This window comes from Anoplophora glabripennis, unplaced genomic scaffold (genome assembly GCF_000390285.2).
Source record: "Anoplophora glabripennis isolate ALB-LARVAE unplaced genomic scaffold, Agla_2.0 scaffold37, whole genome shotgun sequence".
Taxonomy (NCBI): domain Eukaryota; kingdom Metazoa; phylum Arthropoda; class Insecta; order Coleoptera; family Cerambycidae; genus Anoplophora; species Anoplophora glabripennis.
In genome coordinates, this window is record NW_019416243.1 from 1483232 (window position 1) to 1508433 (window position 25202).

Sequence of the window (25202 nt, forward strand, 5' to 3'; positions counted from 1 at the left end):
CATCTCATTAACATAAAATAAAACTGTTACCAATACAATGTGTATAAATATAAGGTTAAACATATGCTACATCGTATGGGTTTGGAGTTTTTGGAGGTACTTCAGGGGGCACTTTTAAATGATCAGGATCATCTTCGGCTGAATTGGACCCTATGCTCGACTGTTTCCTCAACTGGTTTCTGACCTTAGCCGATTGAACTCTCTGTGCGAGAATCTAAGGAAAAAATAAAAAGTTGTATTAGGAAGATAGTCAGTAAACAAAAAGTAAGTATAATACTAGATATTAGTAATAACAAATATTTTACAGATATGCCTCAAAGTATCTATGATATGAAATGTAATAAACTAAGTATTTGTTACACAGAATTATTTTTTACTTTTAGGGATATTCCCGTCAAACCTTATTAATTCTAATCTTAATTTTATCAGTATTTCCCAGGATCGATTACGACCAATATGACAACTTCTATAAAAGTTAAATACCCTTTTGCATATGTGTTAATTACAATTACAGAATTATACTAACAAGAAAACATATTATTGTATTAAAATCTATAGAAAATTAGATATACACTAGACGATAAGCACAATCTACAAACGTTTTTCTTAAAGATAAATGATTTCATTTTAAACTTAAAGGCAGAAACCACATTGGGAGGTTAAAAAAAATCGGACTTTTTTTATTGCATAAATTAGATATTAGTTTAACTATTCGAAAATACGCTGCCAAAATTTCAAAACAAAAGTCCTATTTCTTCCGATTTCATGAGCCAAAAATCGAACGACCATCAGGTCAGCGCTCGGACGCACAGCAAGAATAGAACAGATGCAAGCTCAGAATGATGCCTAATTGGAAGAAGAAGGACTGTCATATGGTATTGGAATCGCTGATTGATGGGAAAGCACTCTATATTATTGACAACTTTCACAAATTTCTAGTTTCCGAAAATCTTCAAACGCATTTTTCACGAAATTTGATTCACGGAAACTCTACCTCAAAAAATTATGAACCGATCGTTATAAAAATTGAAAGTGTATTTCAATAATTTGATAAAATAATGTCAAAGTTTCATCAAATTCTAATCAATCTGCCCCACTTTAAAAAATTCGAGAAACGCATAAAATCAGCCTCTTAATGTGGTTTAACCCCTTCAACATGTAACAAACGCCAGGACGCGTGGTAGTTTATTTGTTAGTTCTCGGAACGGATGGGCCAACTCAGACAGTAGAATATTTCAGTCAACAATAATTATTAAAAAGTTAAGGGTTTTCAAGTAGGTTTAGCGTCGCCATAAAGTCGTCGAAAGACTAGTGCCTTTTGTCACCGGGAGTCATAAATTTGCAAAGCCGTCCTTCGGAGAAGGCCTCAGGAAATTTAGCATTGTTTTTTAACAAGTTCACTTAGACCGTAGGAGTATCTGGTAGCGTCGGTTTAGCCCAGGGTGAAGGAAAAAAATCGATATTTCTAATAACGCGTGGAATACATTCGAAAAGTCGCAGGAATTCCAAGATATTTAAATAAGTTGTTAAAATGTTACGAGGAAAATAATAATAGATTAAATAATTGGTTTTTAGGCGGATTTTTTAAGATATAAGAATAGATTAAATGAGATTGACTAATCCGTCTCGTGTTGCTGTACGGAGTTACAAAAGGAAGGTGTAGGATTACCTGTAAGTTCAATTTAGTCTCAAAATTATCCATACAATTGTAAATTCAGTCAATTAGGTATTAACATGGTGTAGTTAAGACATTTCAACCCCCGATATTCAGGGATCCAGCCAGTAAGATAAGAACCGAATCTTCTGTACCCCAGAAATGAGCGTGTCGAAGCGAGGTGTAGAATTCAGGAGAGATCTCCGAAGAAAGGAGTTTCTTCTTGGATTAATAATGGATAAAGTCCTTCCAAATCCGCTGTGTCATCGTTATTTTATTTGTGTTTTTTTATTGTTATTAAAACGCTTCCTGGAAAGTTTTGGTATTTTCTTGTTCTTCCAACTAAGTGTCACCCTATACAACCAACCACTGGATTACATTCTACGTGAGCGACGTACGGTAAGTGTCTAAAATTCATTCTCTCCCACGTATTAATTAAAGTATAGATGATGAAAATTATAAACTACCTTTCTAGAAGTTATTAGTAAACTCTTTTGAAATCCAGTATCGTTATGATACTGGTCATAACGATAGATAGATAAATAAAGAAATAACCCCTCAGGTTACAAACATAACATGCAGGTCCTATATACAGGGTGTTGCATCACGAGAGGGACATAGCTTAATGGGAGATAGAGGACATCTAGGGTAACTAGGATTGCTATAGAAATAGATCATTGGCCATTCTTTATTGAAATACAGGGTGATTTATGATTTTTGGTCAAAACTGCTTTATGTCATAACTTTGGTAGGGAATGGAATAATGGGTTCATATTTGGTAGGGTTAATGCACTCACGATACTTCATGTATGCATGTATGACAGCAAAAAAATCCAGGTCCGGACTGCAAAAATTGTAAATTTTTGTGCAAGTCTAGAAAACAACACTATGTACGTATTTTTTTGAAATTGCGATACGATATTCGGAAAGAACATAAAAAAGTGATTTCAAAGACTTGTTTCTTTTTTTTGTTACACTTTGGTGGTTATTTAAATAAGCTATTGAATATACGAGACTACGGCTTCTAAAGCTAAATTACGTAAAGGACACAATAAAAATGGTTTTGCAACTAAAATTAGCGAAGGCTTAATTGAGGGTAGATGTTATAAATAAGCATGCATATTTTAAACCTCATTTTCTTTAAATAATATGTATTCCAGGTCCGGACTGCAAAACTTTTAATTTTTTTTTGTAAGTAGAAAACATCGCCCCGTATGTATTTTTTTTTGGTATTTCCATACGATTATCGAAAAGAACATAAAAAGTAATCTCAGCGACATGTCTCTTTTTTTTGTTACACTTTGATGATTACTTAAATATACGAGTAAGTAAAAAACCTAGTTACTCTAGATGTCCTCTATCTCCCATTAAGCCATGTCCCTCTCGTGATGCAACACCCTGTATAAAGGTCCCATTGTTTTAAAGCAATAACATTAACTAGTTAAATACTTTACTTTCTAGTTAAATACTTTTAAAATAAGTTTTAAATATATGCAAAGTTATAATTATATTCCTAAACATTTTTTTAATTTCAATATTACTTCATTGGACAGCAAAATTACCTACCTACTTATATTTATTAAATTATTGTATCATCATTTATTTCTAAATGTTTTAGTGTTACTTTTTCTTATTTTGTGTAGCAACACCTATACATAATTATATCGTCCTATCTGAATGTTAGATTTTGTGTAAAATTTAGTATACTTCATTTCACATATAGGGAATACAATCAAAGAAAATATGAGATGCGGGCCCCATTTCCCCTCCTTATCTATATTTCATATTGAATCAATCTAAATAAGACATTTCCCATTGCTTTGCTCTCAATATAACATTTATTTGTGCCCTAATCGAAATTATTATTTAAATAAATTGTGATAATAATGCTTCAAAGTTCTTTATATCTATTCAAGTACCATAATATAATTAAAATTTCACCTGTTGTCGTCTGATTTCGGCTTCCTCTAACTTCTCTTGTAATTTATCTAAAGTAATAGGACTGGTTGGTTGTTCCTCCAATCTTTGGAATCTCTTTGGAGGATGTTTCTTTATTATGCTTTCTTCATTACCCTCTTCCTCGAACGCAATGTCGAAAGACAACCCATTTTCTGAAAAATATAATATTTAGTGGAATGCAACTATTAACTGAAATACATGTACACAGAACTACTACACATTAATGAAAAATAAAACTCCAAAGTTGCTGTTTTAGCCGCTAGAGCATCACAGTTAGAAGAAAGTTTTATTATTAACTAATTTTCAATAATTAATTCCTTTAATAATGTACGCCCAAGTAGTTCACATGCAAATAGTTTAGTAATCATAAAAAAATTGTATTAGAAACAATAGTTCAGAGACTTATAAAATCTTCTAATCGAATAGGCAACGAAACATGAATAATCGCAATAATTTAAGATTTTTCACGTTATGGACAGTAATTTCTAATTGAATTTATCTAATCTTATACCAGTCAAATAAGAATAAACACAAAGATTATATTTTAACAAAGTTAGGTACATTTTACATGATGTATCAAATCCGGGACTAGTGGAATCAGTTTCTTTTAATTCGCAAAAAATGGACTAAAATATTCATTTCTAAAAATATTCAGGAAAGAACATTCGATTATAATTTTCCAACTCATATTACAATAATTTGTATTTCAAATCAGTTGGTTGTTAGTTAATTAATATAGTGCGTGTCGCTAACTAATACCAAACACAACATTAAAAAATGTTACATATTTTATATATATAAAGTTTAATTGCAAAGGTCACATAACCTAATTATTTTAACGGTTTTTCGACTGAGTGAGTACGACATGAAACTTTAAAGAAATATTAATAAAATAGAACTTCGCAACATTATACTAAAGTGCAGCATCTACAGTTACTCTTGGGGCACACGCAAAGATAGAGTTTCCCTCGGATTGTCCCTGAAACAAGCTTTCATCGCGCTACGAAAAAAATAGAGAAAAGAAAGAAAAGACATACATATTTTCTTCCCCAGAAACTTTAGCTAAAAACATATTTTATAAATTAATAACGAAGTCAAAATTTTCAAATCATTTAATAGATAAAAATTTATCTAAATCAAAAAATGTATATGAGTTAATAGTCTATGTTATTTTATAAAAAAAAAAATATTTTTTCGCTTCATAAATTTTTTTACGATTTTTAATTTTGTTTTATAAAATTTCTATAATTTTATGTTTAGTACTAGTACATATAAATAGAAGTTATCAAAATTACTCCGTAAATAGCTTTATTTTAAAGATTGAAAGCTAGTACACCTTTTAATCACATTAGGACAGCTGTCGTAATATAAAGACACACAATTAACGAATGCCATTGTCATCAACTACTCGTCATTTTTATAAAAAGATATGTTTAATTTAGATTTGTATTTTAACACTGCTTACATGGTTTCTAAGCCGATAAAATATTTTTTTGGTACTAATAAATTGTTAATATAAAATAAATTGATCCATTTAATACTCTTCAAATACACGTCCTCATATTTCGTTTAAAATCAAACACAGTACTGCCACATTACTGAGAATCCCAGGGTTAGGTACACCTTTTATAACGTTTCATTCAGTAAAATCGTTTTTTAAGGTCAACAAAAGACTGCCAGTTCGTGAAGTTCAACACACAATGTTAGATTACATGCAAAATTCTTTGAACTATTTCCATAAAGTACCTATTTATAATATTCATTTTTTACAAACAGAATTAAAACATATTTTATTTATTCATATAGGGTGCAATGAAAAAGATATTACAGATTAGAATAAACAACAAAACTTTTAAAAAAGGCTTTACGAAGAGTATTGGAGCGAAAAAAAATACACAATAGGTACAATTATTAAAAATTAAGTACATTATCAAGTTTGTTTTGCGATATGTGGTGATCAGATCGTCACGCTTAAGCCTTTCAATTTCTGGGATTAGTTTGAAGATATTTAGTCTTTCTTCGCAAGAAAAGAAATACCATAGGGAAGTCTGGTGGCGGCACGTTGTCACAACTCAATTTGAGATTGGTCTCTTATCAGATTTGGATACCACACAGCTGAACCATACTCGATGATGGGCCTTATGTAGGATTTATATAAGCAATTAGTAGTTTCACATGAGGGAGCAGATAATATTTTTTTTAAAAGAAATAAGGAGCGTTTAGCTTCATTGCAAGCAACAGTTATATGAGCTGACCAAGAGAGGTCATTAGAAATCACTACACCGAGATCGGTTTGCCTGTCCAATTTGACAATGTAATCTTGGGTTGTTCTTACCCAAGTGCAAAACTACACATTTTTTGGACTTCAACGATATTAACCATTTTTTGCACCAATCTGTTACAGCAATCAAGCTTTCCTGCAATAGTTGATAATAGTAATAGGATTCTCATAAATCTTTGTAACATCAGCATACAGCGAGCATTTAAGTGGCAATGTTTGAGGAAGATCTGCTGTATAAATAAGAAAGAGTAATGGGACAAGAACTGAGCCTTGAGGAACTTCACTTTTAACAAAATAGTATTCCGAGGCGTCAGTTCCTATTTTCACACGGAAAAAGCGATTGTCAGCACGCTGATCACTATCAGCTGTGATGGTCCAGTGGTTTCTTTCCGCAAAATATGAAAAACATTGCACAAAAACCAGTTTGCCTAGTGTGTCCGAGCCTACCCGCCTCCCATATAATAGTTGAACAACAATAGTCTGGAGTTTACTTAGAAAGTTTGACCTGGAGTACACCGTCTATTAAATTCACCGGTCAATATTTACCTGTTGTTTCACTGATTCTGAGAACTGAACAGCGCACTTATGAAGGTGCTATTAACTCAAACTAATGTGCTGATAGTTCGAAAACTATTTAGCACTTCATTGTTGTGAAACAATTAACAGGAATAGGCCAATCAAGGGTAATTATGTCAGTGATCTCGCAGGATTGTCAAGTCAGGAAATAAAATATTATACTGTTGCTGTGAAACAAAATTATTTCCTTTTAATATTAAATGTGATTGCAATACATATACAGGGTGGGCCACCAGTAACGCCTCGGTCGCTAGCGTTATTATATTTATATTATATGCTATATATTTTTATACAGCCCGAAACAAAGAAGTCCATTACGAGAGGTTTGGACACCTGTGGTAGCCACTGACATGAACCATTCTTAATTATCGATTTATATAATTTCTCACTGAATATGAAAAATGTGCAGGTGTGCCATGTATTTGCATTCACATTTTTCTCCTTATATTTACCGAGACGTCATCAAAAAGAACCCAAACCAATTCAGTAAAGACCTCGATAAAGACACGTGGATACATCTTACAAAAAAAATCGATAAAAAACGAAACGGCACAAATATCTCAATACCGTTAGAGATAGGTATAGGGAACCTATACACAGTTTGAAAGAGTTTTAAATTTCCATCTCCCAAAGTAAAAATATACTGGGTGTTCCATTTAAAATAACCAAGTTATTGCTGTTTAAAGTTGAGAGAAGTATTCAGCAGTTTTTTGAACACCCTGTATAATACTAAGTGACGACAAATATAACAATTTATAACTTCAAGGATCTAAAATAGACCCTCCAAAGCTGCTTCCTTAAAATTATTTTTTTATTGCTAATATTAAATTTCTACGCTATGCTTGCATTTTCACTAAAATTGAAATATCTCACAAACTATAAGTCCTAGGTATGCAGAACCTTTAATAAAGTTCACCTATTTTTTTACGGTACTTTCAAAAATGCAGTAAAATACAGGGTGTTCTATTTAAAAAAACATAACTTTGATATGGTACGCTTTTCCTGGACACCCTGTATATTTCAAAATATTTTTAAAATGTAGCCGTAATCAACTTACACATACCCACATAAACAGGTTTCTGTAACATTTGCCGTTTGGTCACTATCGACCGAGGCGTTACTGGTGGCCCACCCTGTATAAATAAGTCTAGATAAAATTTTAGTAGTCTTACTTAAAATAAATGAAAACCGTCCAGTGTTGTTTAGTGTGGCACAGCTTACAGACAATCGATTAATATAAATAATTCACAGTAATTGGTTGTATGTTAAATTTATCATTTATTGACTTCAATTCAATCCTACACATAGTTGCTTATTTATTCAAAAATGTTGCTGTAACATTCCACTAATTTCATAACTGAAATTGGTATTGTCGGTGTTTATATCTATTTCTCGGAAATTAAAGATCCAATTGATGAAGCAACATTTCATATATAGTCCAGGCGGTATCTGTCTTACAAATCCAAATCCAAAAAAAAAAATTAATTTTTTTGCTATTTTTTTATACTTTTTTGCAATAACAATTAAGCCCACGTTTTTTTTATTTGCATAGAAATATTATCATTCCTAATGCTATTTAGATGCCGTTAAAGCAAAAATCTCCGATCATATGCGTTTTACCCATAAAATGATGTAGTTAGGGGAAGTTGTGAATGAGAACGGTTTTTCTAGCAATTATAAAATCAAATACACAATCGACTCTACATACAAAGTGTGGCGTGTACCTATAATCTATACAAATTAAACTACAGCTTCCTAACGATATTTGTAATAGAAAGGTCTTATACGAAAAAGTTCTATTTATGCGTTTTTTTTCGTAAATTAAAGTTCAATTATGGATAAAAATATTTTCTCTGGAACGGCCCTGTCCTTGTGCTGTACGATGAGTTACGTGCTGTAGACCGGTCGCGCAAACAAATCGTCGTTGAAAGATAGAAAGATTCTTCTCAATTTTTGGCGAATTTTTCAATGCAAAAGTACGAACTAAGAAAAATAGATATTTAAAAAAAGAAACTGATATTTTCTTATTATAATAATTAATAATAATTACTATCTTAAATGCATTGTTGTTGGTGCAAAAGTTCGCAAACAAAACCACATCCGTAACCAACTGCGTGCCCTAAACAAACTCCATTAAAATATGGAACAAAATGAAATAAAACTTATCATTTCTAGAGAAAATGTTGCAATTGCTTCCCATTAGCGCGGATACAGGCATGGCACCGACGCACCCAATTTTGGCGAATATGTTCCTAATTTCCAGGTATTCCCCTAATTGTGTCAGCAGCTTCAAGTAGACGGTTTCGCAATTCTTCCACCGTAGCAATTAGAGTATTGTAAACCAATGACTCCAAGTGACTCCAAAGATAAAAGTCCACTGAAGTTAGATCTGGTGACCGAGGTGGCCACGGCACAGGATCAAAGTGTCCAATCCATCGCTGAGGAAACATTTCATTCAAAAGTGTCGTTACTTCTCGAGTACTATGCGGAGGAGCCCCATCATGAAGATAAAACATGCGTGCCCGAACTTGTAATGCCACATCGTCCAATAATTCAGGCAACTGGTTCTCCAAAAAGTCAGAATATGTTGGCCCATTTAGTTGTCCTTTTTTACATTTACCGAGAACCGATGTTGAAAAGGAGTTTCCCTAATCGCGTGAGGATTTTTATCGGCCCATATGTGCATATTTTGGAAATTCACTTCATCACGGGTAAATGTCGCCTTATCTGTTACACAAACATAGGCAGGAAAGTCTATTTGATTGGTACATTGCCATAAAAACCATCTGCAAAAACGCATTCGTTGATCACAATCCGGGGGTAAAATCTGTTGAACTGGTTGCAGATGATCTGGGTGCAACAGCTGGCGCCTTGATGCGATGTACTGTACCAGATGAGGTTCCTACTTGCTGTGCGAGTCGTCGAGTACTAATTGTGGAGTCTTCGTCAAGATTTTCCAACACTACATCTTCAACATTAAGGTTCACTTGCTGACCATGTCCTTCTCCTCGAGAAATAACACTTCCCGTATCTCGCAACCGCTGAACGCACTGTAAGATGGTATTTGGACATGGGGTGTGACGTTGTGGCCATTGTTCCCGGTACAACCTAGTCGCCAAGAGCCCATTTTCTCCGGATGCACCATACACCAACACCATATCGACACGTTCGGAAATAGTAAATGCATTGTTTTCTCTGTTCATTGTAAAACTAGTTTGTGCACAAACTAAAAAATTAAGCAAAGTAAGAAATAATAATCTCGTTTTTAATGTAATCGGCAGGTTATTCTTATTTTTTACTTCTTTATAAAAATTACACTGTCACTATCGTGGAATTACAAAATAAAAACTTTAGTCTGGAATCTTTCATTTTTTAACACTGATGGGTCGATGGACGATGCATAATATTTAATAATTAAGTGAATAATGAATTCAATACAAATACAAAATCAGTTGACTGCACAATTTTTTTGACAATGAAACCTAACCTTTTATAACTACTAGTATTAGAGTATACCGACTTAAATTATAAGGTTACATCTCGGGTCGCATAAAAACATTTCCAAAGTTTTTAATAAATAACACAGGGACGGCCTTCATTTTCGTTGAATAAATGAACTTTAATTTACAAAAAAAAACGCGAAGATAGAACTTTTTCGTATAAGCTGTAGTTTATTTTTTATAGATTATACACGCCACACCCTGTATATGTAATAGCTATAGATATAAATAAAACAAGTATACAAATAAGTGATTGTTCCGCGAATAACACTCATGCCATTCTATGTATTTGGACCTCCAGAAACAGAATCAAAACTTTGCATTCAGTAGGGTTCTTATTTTTCACAGACATAAACGAGTTGACGCAGCATATTCGTGAAGCGCGTACATATTTTGGGTATTCAAAGGCTCATCAATCCTGCATCTTAAGGTGCACACCTGAAATTCACCCTTAGCACCTGAAAATTATCTAAAATTCGACTGGTTCAACTCAAACCCAGAATTTATAACTCGGAGAGTATTTTACACAGCAAACAAGTCGGTACTTTGTAATAAATTTGACCTGAGATTCTAATTCTTAAGCTTCCAGTAAGGATGTCATCATTCCCCACATCAATAATGTTTTGAGGAATTGCAGTGCAACTTGATAAACAAATCATCAATTATGCTGTTTACTGACTTTCTTTTATTTATATCGAGTTTCATATTTTCCTCTTCACTTATGGAAACAGTCCTACAGAAAAGATAGAACTAAAAATGAACTTACGTCCTTTCTGTATGTTATTCACGGTGGCCGACTCTAGCAATTCCGCTTGTAGATCTTCTCCCTCCAGGGGCGGAACACTCAGATTGGGAACGGAAACTTTTCTAACCCCGTTCCCATTCGACAGTTCGCCTGAATTGTTGCCATCCAAAGATTCCACCGTTACGTTCTTGGCCGCACTACAACCCATACCTGCAGAACATATGCATTAGTAATTATGGGAATCGGTCGGATCGATGCATATTTACATACAGGGATGGCCAGAAGTACGGAATAAAATTCATATCTTTTGAGGTGTTTTATACAACCCTAAAAACCTTGCTATTGAAAAAATAAAACTTGTTTATTTGGTATGGTTGGATTCGGTTTTCTATTTTTTATAGATTATACACGCCACACCCTGTATATGTAATAGCTATAGATATAAATAAAACAAGTATACAAATAAGTGATTGTTCCGCGAATAACACTCATGCCATTCTATAATAAACAAGTTTTATTTTTTCAATAGCAAGGTTTTTAGGGTTGTATAAAACACCTACTTAACAAGTGAAATAAAATTTAATTATCTTCAGTGTTATCCTCCATGAATCATGAATCTGCACAGAATAAAATAAAGAATTTGAAACTGTACCTATCACTGCTAATGCAAAAAAGATATATTTTTTATGTTACGTACTTTTTTCGGATGAAGCTACGTTTTATTTCAATGGAGTGGTTAATAGGCACAACTATCGCTTTTGGTTCCAGGAAAATACACACTGAACATGCTAACCGCATACGCAGCATCCACAAAAGTTAATGTATGGGCAGGTATCGTCAACAACAGAATCTTGGGCCCATTCTTTTTTGAAGAAAATCTTACTGCCGCACGCTACCTGGATTTTACCTGATACCTGCTCTAGCTGTGATTTTCCCTCATGAAATTGATCCAGATATACCGAATGAAAGAATTTGGTTCCAACAAGATGGCGCTCCCCAACATTTTGGTATTGATGTTCGAAGATACTTAGATGAAATGTTTCCAAATCGCTGGATTGGTAGACGGGGTACAGTTGAATGGCCGCCAAGATCCCCCGACTTAACACCCCTGGATTATTTTCTTTGGGGATATTTGAAAGAAAGAGTCTACCAGGACAGACAGGATAATATTGAGAATTTAAAGAACAAGATTAGGGCGGAGATGCATAATTTACCAGCTGAAGTCATTCAGAATGCTGAGGACAGCTTTTACTATCGTCTTGGAGAATGCCAAATAGTGAATGGAGGATATTTTCAGCATTTGCGACATTGAGTTTATTTTTGTAAATTATCTAGTTGTTGAAAAAAAAAACTTGTAATTGAAAAAATAGAACTTGTTTATTTGGTATGGCTTTATTCGGTTTTCTACAAGCTTTTCAACGAGCCCCCTCATGCCTTATGTTTCCATTTGGAAGAAAAAGTAGGGTAGCTGGGGGTTAGGGGGTTGAAGAAAAATTAATTATTATATAACCGAAAGATGGGAAAAAATCAAAATCAGTTATCGTGTTTCGACGTTTTAAATAAAATTTACTCATTCAAAAGATATGAATTTTATTCAGTACTTCTGGCCATCCCTGTATACATTAAATTCAGGATAACACAATGATATGGAAATTGATCAGCTAATTCGAAAATTTGCCATAATATACAGTGCGTTATTTTCATTTCTGAGCTACTTTGAAATCTATGTACGATTTAAAATTTAAAATGGCAATGGACTGTTACTGGAAAACATTGACGACTGTTTAGAATTACAATATGATCTAATAAGAATTAACTTATGTAAAGCTAACTAACTTCTTACCATTTAATATCATAGGATGTTTTTGACTGTGATTTACCAAAAATACCAATTTTATCTGCATTAATTATGCATATAAAACTAGTAAGACAACGTGACCAATTGTAGGTGGATTTGGGTCTTATGTTTGACCCCAAACTAATTTTACTCAATGACGCAAGCAATATTTCCAAAAATGCCTACAAATCTCTTGGATATATTATTGGTAACTCTAGAGTCTAGACAGTTCTTTAAATTGAAATATCCAACTACGATATTCACAAAAAAATAGATCATCAAATTATCTGTTATAATGCACGCAGAATAAAAAGAATTCTCAACGTAAATTTTTGTTCAGTTAAAATTAAGTTTGACTTATAAGTCGGAACGTTAGAATTATTACAAAATTAAATACTCCACTAGACTATAACTCTACTTCAGGAAAATGTGGAACTGCAGTCGCTTTCTATATTTAACAATGTTCAACATATCCTAACATGGCATCGAAAATGGGATGCACCATACATTGTAATTATTATCATTTGGAAAAAGATACATTTTTCAACGTTCACAATAACTTTTTCAATTTGGCTGTTCCAAAAAAAAAAAAAGTAAATAAAAAATAATAGTGGTTTAGATTACTGTGATTATATTTCCGATAAAAAGTGAAGAATGAATACTTCTTATCAGTGAAAAAAAATGTGTCCGCTCAATAAATTCGCGGTATTTTTATTGGAACAGGAAATGTGTATTAATATTCACAGTATCCAGAATAAAATCAAATAGTCGACAGCTACCCCATAGTACAATTATTAATAATTCATATACCTACTTCTATCTAGTCATGCACGCAAAGTAGGTATGAACATTCAAGGAATCGATAATTTTATCGACGTGTTGAAAAAAATAAGTATTATTAACAAAAAATATTACACCACCGCCGATCAATTATTATTACTGGCTTTACCTCGTCAAATTTCATGTTTATGTCATTTCCTACTACTATAAAGTGATCCAGTCGTTCAGGGAAATAACCGTCAAATTACCTGGAAATTTGAATTTCATGTTAACCTCGTGATACACACATTAAATTTTGTTCTAAGATCGTACTATTATGAGAGACTCTGTCAGTGTGTTATTATTTTTGCTGTTATTTTATTATTATGGGCGCCTGTATACTTTTTATTTGTGTTGTTATTTGATATTAGAGACTCTCTCAGTGTGTGGGTTCCTATGTTTCGTTTTATATCCTGATATATTATGAATTTAAGTTTGAATCTGTTGAGATTATGTTCTAATTTCTTAAAAGATGTATTTAATTTAACAAATTTCAATATATTGACAGAATTTGGCAGGTTATGGTTTTGTCACAATGTACAATAATTGTAATGCTTATCCTAAATTATTAAATAACAAATTCCCCCTTTAAATTTATACTACAACAGTGCATGAGTGTATTTCTACTGTCTGTAGTTCAATTGAAATTTTGATATGAAATTTATATAGCGCTTTGTTTATTAAATTTGCAAATTTGCTTATTACGTGTCGACACTTACAGTGAAATATTTCTTTTTGACTTTTCCATCAGCATGTAACTACGCTGTGTTGTGAAATCTGCTGCATGTAGTCGCGCTGTTCCAGTGTTACCTCGTTGGTTTGACGTCTAGTAGCGGAAACTGCCGAAGTATCCTTTGTGATGCCACAGAAACTTTTCCAAGTGAAAACAACACCACACTATATTTTTAAAGTTACACTTGTCACCTTTTTGTTTTTAATTTTTACAAATTCACCTCGTATCAATTTGTTGTCGTTTTATTAATTGCTTGTAGAGACTGCTGAACGTATTTTCGGGCTAATGTCACTTCCAGTATTGTAACCTTCGGACTTTTTACTGACAAATTTTTTATGATTTGTTGATAATAATCGATAGCACTTGTTTTTTAGGAGCAAAACTTACGATGTTGCTGCTACAGGTAAACATGGGAGACTGGCTACCTCGAGCCCGGATATTAGTTTTATAAAAAGTGCAAAACAATTGAAAATTACTATGGCAACATAACAAACATATTTTTGGAATTTTATTTTTGCAAAAACTGACTTTTTAATGGACTTGTGATGCATAAACTTTTCATTTTCAGATTATTTGCATTTTTCTGCGTCTTTCGACACTAATTACACCTTTCTAGGTTAAGTTGAACGTTATGTCAAAATGTTACATATTTTTACAAAATTCACTTTAATTTTGTTACATGGACTAATTCTTAGCATGTCTGTCCTTTATATGCCTTTAGTACTGTCTATTAAACACCTTTTACACAGTCTATATTCGTTTTTTCAGATAGAAACGAAAGAAAGTTTTTTAGCATTCCGCTCCGACAATCATTTTACAGCCTACACAACAAATTGACCTTTGGTTGGAGTTTAAACACATTATATGGAATGATGAGGGTCTCTTACAAACTGCACATATGATTTTGCAGTCTAGATGCACTTTTATACTAACAAATTTACATGATTTTAACGGAAAAATAACTGTCAAGATTTATATGCTACATAAAATGTTTTCACCGAAGTGTAGGTTTAATTTCACACATACAGGGTCGGAAAGTCCCCATGGTTCATCGGCCGTTACGTGAGAGCGATAAAGAAAGTCATAAAAATCCGCGCGAAAGAGAAATATGGCTATAATGAAAGCGTCTAATAGTCACCGCCCATTTCGCCCTTCCACAAATAAGATCCACTTCTTATTAATAATACTAAGAAGAAAAATGTTAATTTAGAAGTTTCGGACTTCTTTTAGAAATTTCGAAACTTAAATAAATGTTAAGTATACAAACATTTTTCTGTAAACAACAAGAATAATAATTATAAAATCAATTTATATCATCTTATTCCGTTGCCAGGGTTAGATGACGAATCTAATGGAGTAAGAAAACTTAAGTGCAGATATATTGGAATCGACCACCTGATACAGATCCCATATTCAGGTACCTAATATGAGAACTGTATAAAGTTTTCTCTTGGATGGTCTTTATAAACATTCCCACAGGCTCTACAAAATATTCGGTCTCCTTATTTCCAGTTTTTTAGTTTTTATTCTTTTTGCTTTGTTCCAATTGTACTACAACTTGTTGTTTTCAATTTGTATTTTTTACTTTTTCCTTTCTATCTTCTTTTTCTAAATCGTCAACTTGCCGCAAGGAATACATAATATAGTTTTTCGTTTTGAATGAAATCGAAGCAAATATGTGCACATTTTATAAGTATTAGTGGATGGATGTAATGTTTTACCATTACTCTGTGTGAAAATTATTTTCGTTCGTCTTACTCCATTCACCATCTATTGTACATGGTGTTAGAAGTTTGACTGCCTTAATTTTAACAGATTATAGAATACATTAAAATAAACAAAAAAAAAACCTTTTATGATTTGGGTCCTAAACTTAACAATTTCCGAGAAAAAAATTATCAAAATCTTCAACTCGATGTACCAGTTATATTAATTAAGAAATATTCACATAACTGCGTGCATAGAATACCATAAAATACAATGTTTATCACTTTTTTGAACTTTGAGAGAGTCGCACGAAACTAAATTTGTACAGGACATAGCTAATACAATGCGAAACATCGCCTTAATATTAAAAATGTTGTCACCGCCGTTATTGGTTGTGATGCAATTTTTCAGTCAAAATTTCAGGGCATGACCCAATTCAGATGTCCTAATAATGGATTATTATTTTTCCTGTACAATGCATATTTGTCATACTAATAAAAAATTAACATGTATTAATGATTTTAAAAACGACCTATTGTCTGATTACCAACCCTTATCGAAAAGAATTAAACGTACTAATACGATGCTCTTCATATTCAACATAATTACATAAATTTTGAAAGAGCCTTTAATGAAAAGAGAAGGTTTTTAGACTATATTTCTTTATGTAGACGTTTTTCATACTAATAATTGCCATTTGTATCACATAAACCCCATCTCCTTTAGAACTACAAAAAAAATTCTCCCCGACTTCATAAGTTAATTATCCGATTAAATATTAGCCAAAGAGCATAATTGAACTACAAAAAACAACTAGGGTTCAATAACACCTCTATACCTTATATAAAGAAAACGATAATTAAACAGCAAATAATTTCATCGATTTTTTAAATCTCTCATGCCTTTGTACTCACACGTCAATATATTTCCAGAAACAAGTACCAGTCGTTTCTGAAGCGCTTACAAAAAACACCTGACAATAAGAACTGATGAATTATATTCTAGTTATTGTATAGATAATTAATACGTTCATTAAGTGCGAGGATTGATTTCACAAAAACAATTGCTTCATTTTTTGCACCACTCCATAGCTTTATTTTAATTATCCTCAAATAGTTAGTGAATTCCTAGAATTAGTATTGCTCTATTGTTGATCGAAAACACGGAACATATTTTTAGATACATTGTGACTTTAGTACTACGAACACATATAGTTAATAGTATAGTAATAATTTAAGTCGCGAAAAGGAAGCATAGAACTTAATATCTTAATGTAAAGGAATGTTAACAATTAAAAAAAGAAATTAAACAGCTTTTAATTAATTCTTAAAATATTTCTAAATTCTGAAGTAGAGAATGCTCATATATGATTTTCATACCTAATTATCTAAAATAACAAAATATTTTCATGAAAAACGCATACCTAAAATATATGAACACTTTTAAGTCATACTGTTTGTAGTATGACTTAAAAGAACGATTGATGATTTGTCGTCAAAGAAATTATGTACTATCATTGTTTCTAATAGCTCTGGACAAAGACCGAATTAATTAATACATGTTCGTAGTTTAAATAATATTTTTGAAATGGCTGACAATTATTAATATTGCGTGTCAAAATTATTTCAGAAACGTAAAATATTAATATTTTTAAAAATATTTATGATTATATTAAACCGAAATGCAATAAAATTTGCTCATAGATTCTTCAGACAAATTTAGGAGACACGTATTTTTTATTTTTTCCAAGTGGGCCCCTCTTTCGGAGTTACAGCCCCCTGATATCTACCTCTAAGAAGTCTTCTTTATATCTCAGAACCCTGTTGTACGAGAATCACTAAATTTGGTACACAGTGGATTTATGATATGTGGAATCTGTTAGTGCTACGATTTTTGGAGGAGAGCCCCCATAAGACACTTTTTCGTGGGCCCCCTTGTCGTTGGAACCAAAAAAATTTGGTCGCATATTTGAATTTCTTTAAAATTATTAGTTCCATAGAAAGCCATTGAATTTAGAAACTCTTTTGTCTATTGATATTTTATTTGTAAAACGCAATGTTTTTGAGAAAAATGGGTTCTGAGATATAAAAAAAATACTATTCTTAGGGGCGGATTTTAGGGGGCTGTAATTCCGAAAGAGAAGGCCACTTGGCAAAAATAAAAAATACGGGTCCACTAAATTTGTCTTAAGAATCTGTGATACAAATTTTGTTGCATTAATTTCGGGACACCCTGTACTATAGTATTCAATTGGAATTTAGATAAACAAATTTCACTCTTATGACACTGTTTAGTTACACATTAAATCTAATGAATTAATAAAATATGACTAAAAAAAAAAATTTTTTTACATTTATTGTTAAGGTACCGCAACTTCTTTCTTTTTAAATGGTATTTACTAAATATCTGAGTACGCCAAAGAATCACGACCACAGAAAAACTGGTACTTAAATAATTACCTAAACAACTGAATAAATCTGATGTACAGGATATTGCATAATTCCACCAACAAAATTATGCAAGGTGTCTGATCAAAAACGAGAAAAAAGTTTATAAAATGAAAAAGTACTCAAATCAAAATATACAGTGTGTATTTAAATAACACCGAAAAAATGTAAGGGGCGATTCTCTGATAAAAATTAATAGGGGTATTTGGTATAAAAGTTTTTAAAAAAAATCTCTCCTGAAAAGTTATGACCCTCCAAAAATTATTATTTTTTTTCTTTTTTATCTTCCATGTATATCAAGCTAAAGAAACCAAACTTGGTGAACATTATATGTCAAAAAAGCTACCCCTATGACATTTTTTCTTATAATTTTTTTAGATAATTTTTTTTTCTTTAAAAAAATATGTCTAAAAAACCCAATTCATTTACTATATTTTTGATCACTTTAAGTTTTTCCGAAACGTTAAGGATTTATGAGAAAAAAATAAATGTATTGCAAAGCATTTTTAAAAAGATGAACCGTTGAACATTGATTATTTCAACCACTTACAAAAAAAAAATCGGGGTTAAAAAATTTCAAAAAGTGTAGTTTTTTTGACAGATAATATTCACCAAGTTTGTTTTCTCTAGGTTGATATACATGGAAGACAAAAAAGAAAAACATTTTGTTTTTAATTTTTGGAGCGGCGCGCGGCGTAACTTTTCGGGAGATAGAAATTTTATACCAAAGACCCTTATTCAATTTCATCAGAGAATTGCCCTTACATTTTTTTGGTGTTATTTAGAAACACCCTGTATATAAGTAGAATTTAAATTTGGTACTTGATGAACTTTCTAAAGCTAACTTTTATACAAGAGTACAACTTACCTCTTAATATTCAACTGTTAATTATGGAAGGTCAGTCAACGAAAGCGACGAGACAGATATCAACTATTTAATCACCATCGTACAACAGATGGCTCTTTTATATCTAACGATAGTTGTAATCAAGATACACCACGCACTTACTAAGAAGGTTTCAGTTATTTCAACGAAGCGCCGACTGGAAAGCTTTCAGTACGCATGCCCTTTTCAATGTTTGCATTCACAATTGCGTTTGAACCTTGCTGGTATCGTAAATTGATTTTAAGGAATACACGTTGGTATTCATGTAAGTGTGGCTACTGCTATCATTTTTTGTATTAGTGTTTATTTCCTTATTGCCTCGATGTCCTGTTAGCGATGTCCTGCTGGCCGACTGGAATGTTATTGTCGCAAGGTTTGTTGCAACTCTGGTGGCTATGGCGACCACGGTTTTAGCAGTATTTACATGCATTGGTCATGTATAATACAGACACTAGCTACATAATAAACGGGATTGGCCTGGATGTACTATTAAACTTAACTATTAAAAATTAATGATTTGTCAACGCCTTTTATAAAGGACATAATACAGGTCTCGAAACAGTTATCTGAACAATTCCTGTCAACTACAAACAATTACTGATATTGGAATGCAATGTTTCTTTGTATAAAAATATAAAAAACTACAAAATCTAATACTGTCCTTGGTTTAATTTCAATGATAAAAGACACAAAAGTAAAATTAGGTTTTTTTCAAGTATAAAATGCCAAAATTTTAACCACGCATTTAATTCATCAAAAGTAACAACCTTACCTAGTAATTGTTTTTTTAAATTGAATCGAATAACAGAAACACATTTGTAATTATTGAAATTGTTAGACAATATGTTACGGGTTTATTTTGTCACCCTTTAAAATACCGAATTTATTTTATTGCGGCAAGATCTAGACGATTCGGTTCCAAAAAATACCTACATAACTATTTCAATTATATAATAGTAATATAATAATTATTATTTATACTTAACATTACTTTATTGATAACAAGAAAGAAAAAGATCAATAAATATTATTATATCAATAATTTCGCTCCAGCTAGAAATGAACGTCTTTATAATTCTATCACCGCCGAGTATGGGCAAAAAGACGATATGTTTTTGCAGCTTGAAATAAAATTAAAGACGGACTTGGTATTTAGGCTTGAAAGAAAGCAGTCAAAACGCAAAATTGCGGATCTACCCCAGTTGATTAATTAAATAATCCGTTGCACTGCGACCACTGGTTATTGTAGGTGTAGCTAGAAAGCAGATTAGTGTCTGGATTTTTGGTGTGAAGTGCAACAGGACTTAATAAGAAAGGCCGCACAACATCTCAAGTAAAGCGAATTGTCACATTTTGGTTTTAATGAGAGCCGTTTATACAAATTTGAGGAGGTGAATCTATTCACCCTCACTGCCTTTATTGCCCGCAATAACTCCGTTCATTTCTAAGCCTTTTTCTTTGTGATTGTCTATGGTCGTCCATTCTGGGACCGACTTACATAATACATCGTGGAGCTAGCAGCCCCAATAATTTGATAACATCCAGTTAGAACATCGGAGATCGAGGAAACGAAACACCAGCCGCAACCCCAAAATTAGCACGTGGTCACTCCGTGGAGGACTACTTATCACCCAGGATCCTTATACTACCGGACGATAAGGTCATATTTATAATTTATATCATTTTACGTTACCCATTAGTCGTTCCAAGATCCACCCGGTGAAGCCACGCCCTTAAATGGTTTACCATTTTATTGAAAGAAGCCCTTAAAAATAATTTATTGCCATTTAATATTACATTATATTTAACGTTTATACGCCTGTAAACCTCATAGTATATACTACGGGGGGCCTTCTTATTCCTCATATTAATTGTACTATACCATGGGCATAGAAAATATAGTACTAACGTAGAATGAAATCTAACATATGAATAATGAAACTGTCATGGCGGCGTCACATGTTAGTTAGCTTCCAAAATAAAAGATGGCGCAGAGAATGCTAACCCTGTCATTTTGGGTTGGTTGATAATGCAGTTTGCACTTTGCACGTATTTTTGAGGTTTGGCTTTCGTTATCTTTGGTTTCCTAGGTTATTCTCTGAAAATTGTAAATTATAGTATTGCAAGAATTGTGTTTATAATTATTTAGTGCTCAAGAGTTTTCTATTTGTTATTATATTATACTGGGAATATGATGTGTAAGTTTTAAGCTATATAGTTTTATTAAAAACCAAATCCATATCTTTACCAACATTATGTGGAACACTCGTACTCATGTTACTTATATTAATCGGTTAGAAACAGTCCACATAAAATGCGTAATTACATATTATTTAAGTTAAATATAGATAAAAATAATTATGTGTATGTTGATAAACTCCAACTAATATTTTATGAAACCTTTGATACTTAGATGCTTACAAAATTTTTAATGGTGGTGAATTGCTTTCTTTATTCAGTTTGAGACATAGAAAATATAGTGTTAATATTAAGTTTTCTATGGTTTGAAAGTTCCAAACTATATGAACTATTCAATTTAACCCAAAATTGTACAAATATTCGGTTATACTCTCCGGAAAGTGAGATTATTATAACAGTTCATGCATAATTTTTATATTTTTACAGCTTACTTGCCAACTTATCAAGTTTATGAAGCAATTGAATTAAATTGTTGTCGTTTTTACTTACGAAATACATAACAAGAAATTGTTTTAATAGTACATGCATAACAACATTCTATATAAATCAATTAGGATTTATTGTAGATACAAAATAAACTTATAATTATTAAAAAATGTTTTATTTCCTTATCAAAACCATTTACTAAGTATATCTAAATGTCTAAATTTGAAAAATATTATAATATAATAAAATAAGAAGAAATTGTCTGTATTTATTTGTGGCATTATAAATGTTTGTTATAATTTGGATATTTTGCCATAGTTTGAAGAAAAAAAACTGGAAAAATAAACCCTTGTACCGATAGGGACAGTCAAGTGTCAATACTGAAAACTTTTGCCTAATAGTGAAATGCCAGAGACATACATCTACATGTATAAGTCTGGTTACGCACTGGAAAAACAAATACACATCACAATAATACTATGACGTTTCTGAAACCTCTTTCTAGTTTCGTTATCAAAGCAGAAGTGAATTAGAAAAGTACTGAATATTAGTTTTTCCCTACATTTTCTGTTTAACTAAATAATCTGTTCTCAAAAGTATTGACACTTAACTATTCCTATTTGTATAAGGGTTTACTTTTAAAATTTTTAAAATAATATATTAGAGGATATAAGTGAGAAGTCGTTTGCATACGATAGATGGCGCTGTAATCAGTTCACAAAGTATAAAGTGTTGCCTACCCATTAGGAGCTAAGTAGTAAGTTTCCAAAACGTTACGTGGCGCTGTTTCGCGGTTTATTGGCAATATTAGGGACATTTCATTCTACGTTAGTAACTATATTTTCTATGACCGTGGGTTTGTAACACGAACTGGGACGTACTGGTACGATTCTCTGTAACCGTTTTGAGTCTAGTGCCGCCCCCTATTGCCTATTCTTATTATGATCATAGCTTGACCAATCAAAGCAGTTATTAGTCATAGTTAATTGAATTTTTTTCTTTTCATTACAATAAATCTTAAAGTTATTATACTCTATCGTTATTTTATAATTTTCGTTTAGTTATCGTAGCCTTGATGCACCAGCAGAGATAGAGACTGCACCTCCACGCCCTATCTCACTGAGCTGCCGGACTCTCTGCTAATTTTGCAACCGATCAATCACAAATAAAAAGGCTATATATACCTAACTAGCAGTCTCGCCCCTTTTAGTTTTTTTTAGTATGCTGCCATGTCTATGAGTGGGCAAACGTAGCAAATACAATCACTAAAAAAATATCTTGTATTTTTGCTATCCTATTATCACCCTTAAGGTGGCCATATCCCTGGCCGAGAAATGGTGAAATTTCTGGCATTTTTAGGTACTGAAATCTTGAAAAGTAAAACATGTAGAACAAAAGTAAGCACAAAAATAAAATCCTTGATGTTTTGTTTATTCATTGTTATCATTTAAATTTACCCAAATAAAATAATAACTAAAAAAAGCGTTTGTAAAACATGCGTTTTCTGTTATCCTAACCCCACATTTTAAGAATTATTTTTACGTAGGTACTTATAAATAAAAGTAAACAATTTTATATGTAGGACTAAGCAAGTAAATGTTATAAGAATATTGACATGTGGAGTTATATATAAAAAAGTTAGTATTTTCGTAGATTTCAGTACCTAAAACCTTGATGGTTTGATCGTTTTTTGCACCTGTTTATTCGTTTTACTGCGGCGTCTTTGAAAATACTCAGGTGGCATGACATAACATTCCTATTATTTGATAAGCTTTAGATTATTCAGTTATTAAATGTTTGAAATTATTTGTCTTTGCGGAAAACACTATTTAAAGAATATGGGGCCCTTAACAAAAACAAATCACTTAAAATACAACTACTACAAAGAAAACTTTTTTTGTTTCCACATTTTACGTCATACAACATACATACAATTATAAATATTAATATTAAGGTGAAGCTAATTCAAACAAACTAAAATAAATTAAATCTTATCGAACAAGTAAAATGTGGAAACAAAAAGATCTCTTTGTAGTAGCTATTTTTAAGCAATTAATCTTTGTCAAGTGTAGCAGAAATACAGGATATTTCGTTGAATAATTACATTATTTAACAATTTCAATGTATCAGGTATGCGTTTTTATATTAATTATTATATTTAGACGTATCATTTTTAGTTTAAATTCAATACTAGTTAGGCATATAGTTCAAACAGTAGTTGTTTCCCGCAGTATCAGCAGTTAGGAGCTTTGTTTGTGGGATTGGATATATTTTGCATACGTTTCATTGCTTAACTTTTTTACTTCTTTAACATGATGGCTTTAAAATAGAGTAAAATAAAGTGAATCATTTCATGGAACATTCGCATATGTTGCTTTGGTACTTCTATTCCAGTCGAATTAGACTTTGATCGTGAAAAAATCATTAGTAGACATTTTATTGCACTTTATGACGGAAAGTGTATGTAAAATGATAATATCAAAAAGTAACTAGAAAGAGGTGACGCTAAGTTAGCAAATTACAAAAAGTGGCAGATTTACGTATTTTTTCATTTTTTTAATGCCGTCGAAAATCTATACCTATCGGAAAATGAGTCATTTCATGTTGTAGGCAATTAAATTATCTACAATATAAGGTACCTATTTAAAGTCATATTTCACCAATTCGTTAACTGTAAAATAAAGGTTGAATGCGGAAAATTCAGTTTTCGAAAATTGCATATTATTATTGTAAAAAGCGATGGAAATTTATGGAAACACGGTCAATCCAAAGACCAACATGTGTACCAAAGGCCGACTAGATTGACCATGAAATTATTGCTCCAGGTATTTGTTAACTAATTTCGTTCATTTTCTTTGCAACTAACTGTTTAATTACTAAACTTTAGAAGTTTAATTAGTTAATTTTAGAAGTTAATATCGTAGATATACGTTCTAATTGATCCAAAGAAACGTATCGAAAACGAAAAATTTCAAAAAGTTGAAATTAAGTAGCCCCTTACGACTAACAAAGTAGGACGTGCAAAACAGCGTTATAAACAAATTGTCCTAGTCAGGCAAAAGCTGCTCGGGAATTCGCTCTTTTTACATTAAATAGAGCTTATTTTTAATTAAAAAAAAACTTACGCCTCTTTGTTCCTAAGATAGCTTTTTATTTTCTAACGTTAATTATTGTTAATTGGACGTATCGGACCGGGGTTTTAGAGACAATCAAAAAAAGGGTAAAACTTTTATTTCCAAAAAGTTTTATGTTGATAGTTCATCTAATAAACGGGCTAGCAGCAGTAAAAGTTAACGATAATGAGCGGCCTGCACGCGGGAGAAGGAGCGCCTAGTCCGCGCATGCGCGTGAACTACGCTCTCGTCGCGCGCGAGATTTTTTACTTGAACCTTTCAAATTCGGTCTCTATCTTTTTCAATTTTTTCTTTTTCGA

At 32.0% G+C, this 25202-nt stretch overlaps 1 protein-coding gene across 1 annotated transcript; it reads right to left on the reverse strand.

Annotated features, from left to right (window-relative positions):
• LOC108913415 lies at positions 1-19246 on the reverse strand. The gene is made up of 4 exons (XM_018718964.1): positions 19127-19246; positions 10737-10925; positions 3596-3765; positions 1-214 (listed from the first exon to the last, which is right to left on the reverse strand). The coding sequence occupies exons 2-4, from the start codon at positions 10921-10923 to the stop codon at positions 56-58; spliced, it is 516 nt and encodes a 171-aa protein (XP_018574480.1). The 5' UTR covers positions 10924-10925; positions 19127-19246; the 3' UTR covers positions 1-55.
• Positions 19247-25202: the final 5956 nt, after the last annotated feature.

What these genes read in the sequence shown, in the direction of transcription:
- LOC108913415 (XM_018718964.1), bottom strand. Translation starts at nt 10,923, where the DNA reads ATGGGTTGTAGTGCGGCCAAGAACGTAACGGTGGAATCTTTGGATGGC. An exon ending in GAATAACATACAGAAAGGAC is followed by an intron (nt 3,766 to 10,736) that starts GTAAGTTCATTT and finishes TATATTTTTCAG; the next exon opens with AAAATGGGTTGTCTTTCGAC. An exon ending in CCGAAATCAGACGACAACAG is followed by an intron (nt 215 to 3,595) that starts GTGAAATTTTAA and finishes TTTTTTCCTTAG; the next exon opens with ATTCTCGCACAGAGAGTTCA.